Source organism: Lagopus leucura, unplaced genomic scaffold (genome assembly GCF_019238085.1).
Source record: "Lagopus leucura isolate 7727_CA_CO unplaced genomic scaffold, USGS_WTPT01 34057-0_obj-0_obj, whole genome shotgun sequence".
Taxonomy (NCBI): Eukaryota; Metazoa; Chordata; class Aves; order Galliformes; family Phasianidae; genus Lagopus; species Lagopus leucura.
In genome coordinates, this window is record NW_024963357.1 from 1 (window position 1) to 1,932 (window position 1,932).

Sequence of the window (1,932 nt, forward strand, 5' to 3'; positions counted from 1 at the left end):
CAGGAGGCCGCCTGATGCACGACCCCTTCGCCATGCGCCCCTTTTTCGGCTACAACGCGGGCCGTTACCTGGAGCACTGGCTTTCCACGGGCGAAAGGAGCAACGCCCGCCTGCCTCGTTTCTTCCACGTTAATTGGTTCCTGAGAGATAACGAAGGTCGCTTCGTTTGGCCCGGCTTCGGTCACAACGCCCGGGTTTTGGCTTGGATCTTTGGGAGGATCCAAGGGAAGGATACGGCCAGGCCCACCCCCATCGGGTTGGTGCCCAAAGAGGGAGCTTTGGATCTGGAGGGGCTGCAGGGGGTGGATTACGCTCAGCTCTTCCCAATGGAGAAGGGATTCTGGGAGGAGGAATGCAGGCAGCTGAGGGATTATTATGGGGAAAACTTCGGCGCCGATCTGCCCAGGGACGTCATGGCGGAGCTGGAGGCGTTGGAGGAGAGGGTGAGGAAGATGTGAGGGGCGGGGAGGGGGGCTGGAGGGAAGGAGGGGGTGGGGGGAGGATGGCGATGGGGGCGGAGGAGGGGGGTGCCTGCGCTGGGGGTTGGCTCGTCCAAGATGGCCGACGGCAGCGTGGGTGGGCCGGACAAGATGGCCGCCAACAGCATGGCTTGGCCAGACAAGAGTGCTGCCACAATCATGGATATGCTAGACAAGATGGCTGCCAACAGCATGGCTTGGCCAGACAAAATGGCTGCCAACAGCATGGGTTGGACAGACAAGATGGCTGCCAACAGAATGGGTTGGACAGACAAGATGGCCACCAACAGCATGGTTTGGCCAGACAAGATGGCCACCAACAGCATGGCTTGGCCAGACAAGATGGCTGCGAACAGAATTGGTTGGACAGACAAGATGGCTGCCAACAGAATGGGTTGGCCGGACAAGATGGCTGCCACAATCATGGATATGCCAGACAAGATGGCTGCCAACAGAATGGGTTGGCCGGACAAGATGGCTGCCAACAGTATGGGTTGGCCAGACAAGATGGCTGCCACAATCATGCATTGGCTGGACAAGAGATGACCAACCATAGAGTGGGTTGGTGGATCCAAGATGGCCACCATCATCATGGGTTGGCCGTTCCAAGATGGCCGCCCTACCTGGGAAGGAGCCCCTGCCACCTCATTGGCTGAGCATTCCGCTGCCTCATTGGCGGAACATCCGAGATGCCTGCTTTCCCTCGTCCCCATTGGCTCACCCATCCAAGATGGCCGCCCTGCTTTGTCCCTATTGGCTGACAACTCCCAAGTTAGCCACTCGTGCCCATCCTGCCCGCTGATTGGTCCCCCTCAGTGCCGCGATGCCCACTCATTGGTCACAGCGATGCTGCTCTCCTATTGGCCAGCCACAGCCTCCCACTGATCAAATGACACCCAGCGTCCATTCCCAGCGTCCCTTCGTCCAAATGGAGCGTTCCGATTGGCCGAGCTGCTCCCATTGCCCAAACGGCAGCGGCCCATTGGCTGCGCTCATCACGGTGGCCAATCAGAGCCGCCCGTAGCCCCCAAAGCCCTCTGTGCCCTAAAAGCCCCGCCCCCAACTCTTTAAGCCCCACCCCTTCTGGGAGAGGCGATCTGCGGACCAATAAACAATTACCGGAAGTGACGTCAGTGACCCAGTGTCTCCTTTTAATCCGGGGGGGAGGGCGGCTTCGCACAACCAATCAGCGCCGCAGCTGTCGCATGCACTTCCGGTCACCGAGCGCGTCCTTTAACGGAAGATCTACACGGCACTTCCGGTATGACTCACTACTTCCTGTGTATTTGTTTCCTCGACACTTCCGGTTTCGTTATGGCCTTTCTGTTTACCAACTCGCGCACTTCCTGTGTAAGCCCCGCCCTCTCCGGCTCAGGGCCGGTCAGGTTCCCAGCCTTTACCCGTTGACACGCCCCAGTTCCGGTCTCTGCCCCGCCTCTTCCGCCCCCCCCCC

At 59.6% G+C, this 1,932-nt stretch overlaps 1 protein-coding gene across 1 annotated transcript; it reads left to right on the forward strand.

The window, feature by feature from the left end:
* Positions 1–5: 5 nt before the first annotated feature.
* On the forward strand, positions 6–479 carry LOC122191092 (phosphoenolpyruvate carboxykinase [GTP], mitochondrial-like; the record flags this gene model as incomplete). Its single annotated transcript, XM_042891290.1, has 1 exon — positions 6–479. A coding segment is annotated over one exon (453 nt), but the record flags the coding sequence as incomplete, so codon positions are not given.
* Positions 480–1,932: the final 1,453 nt, after the last annotated feature.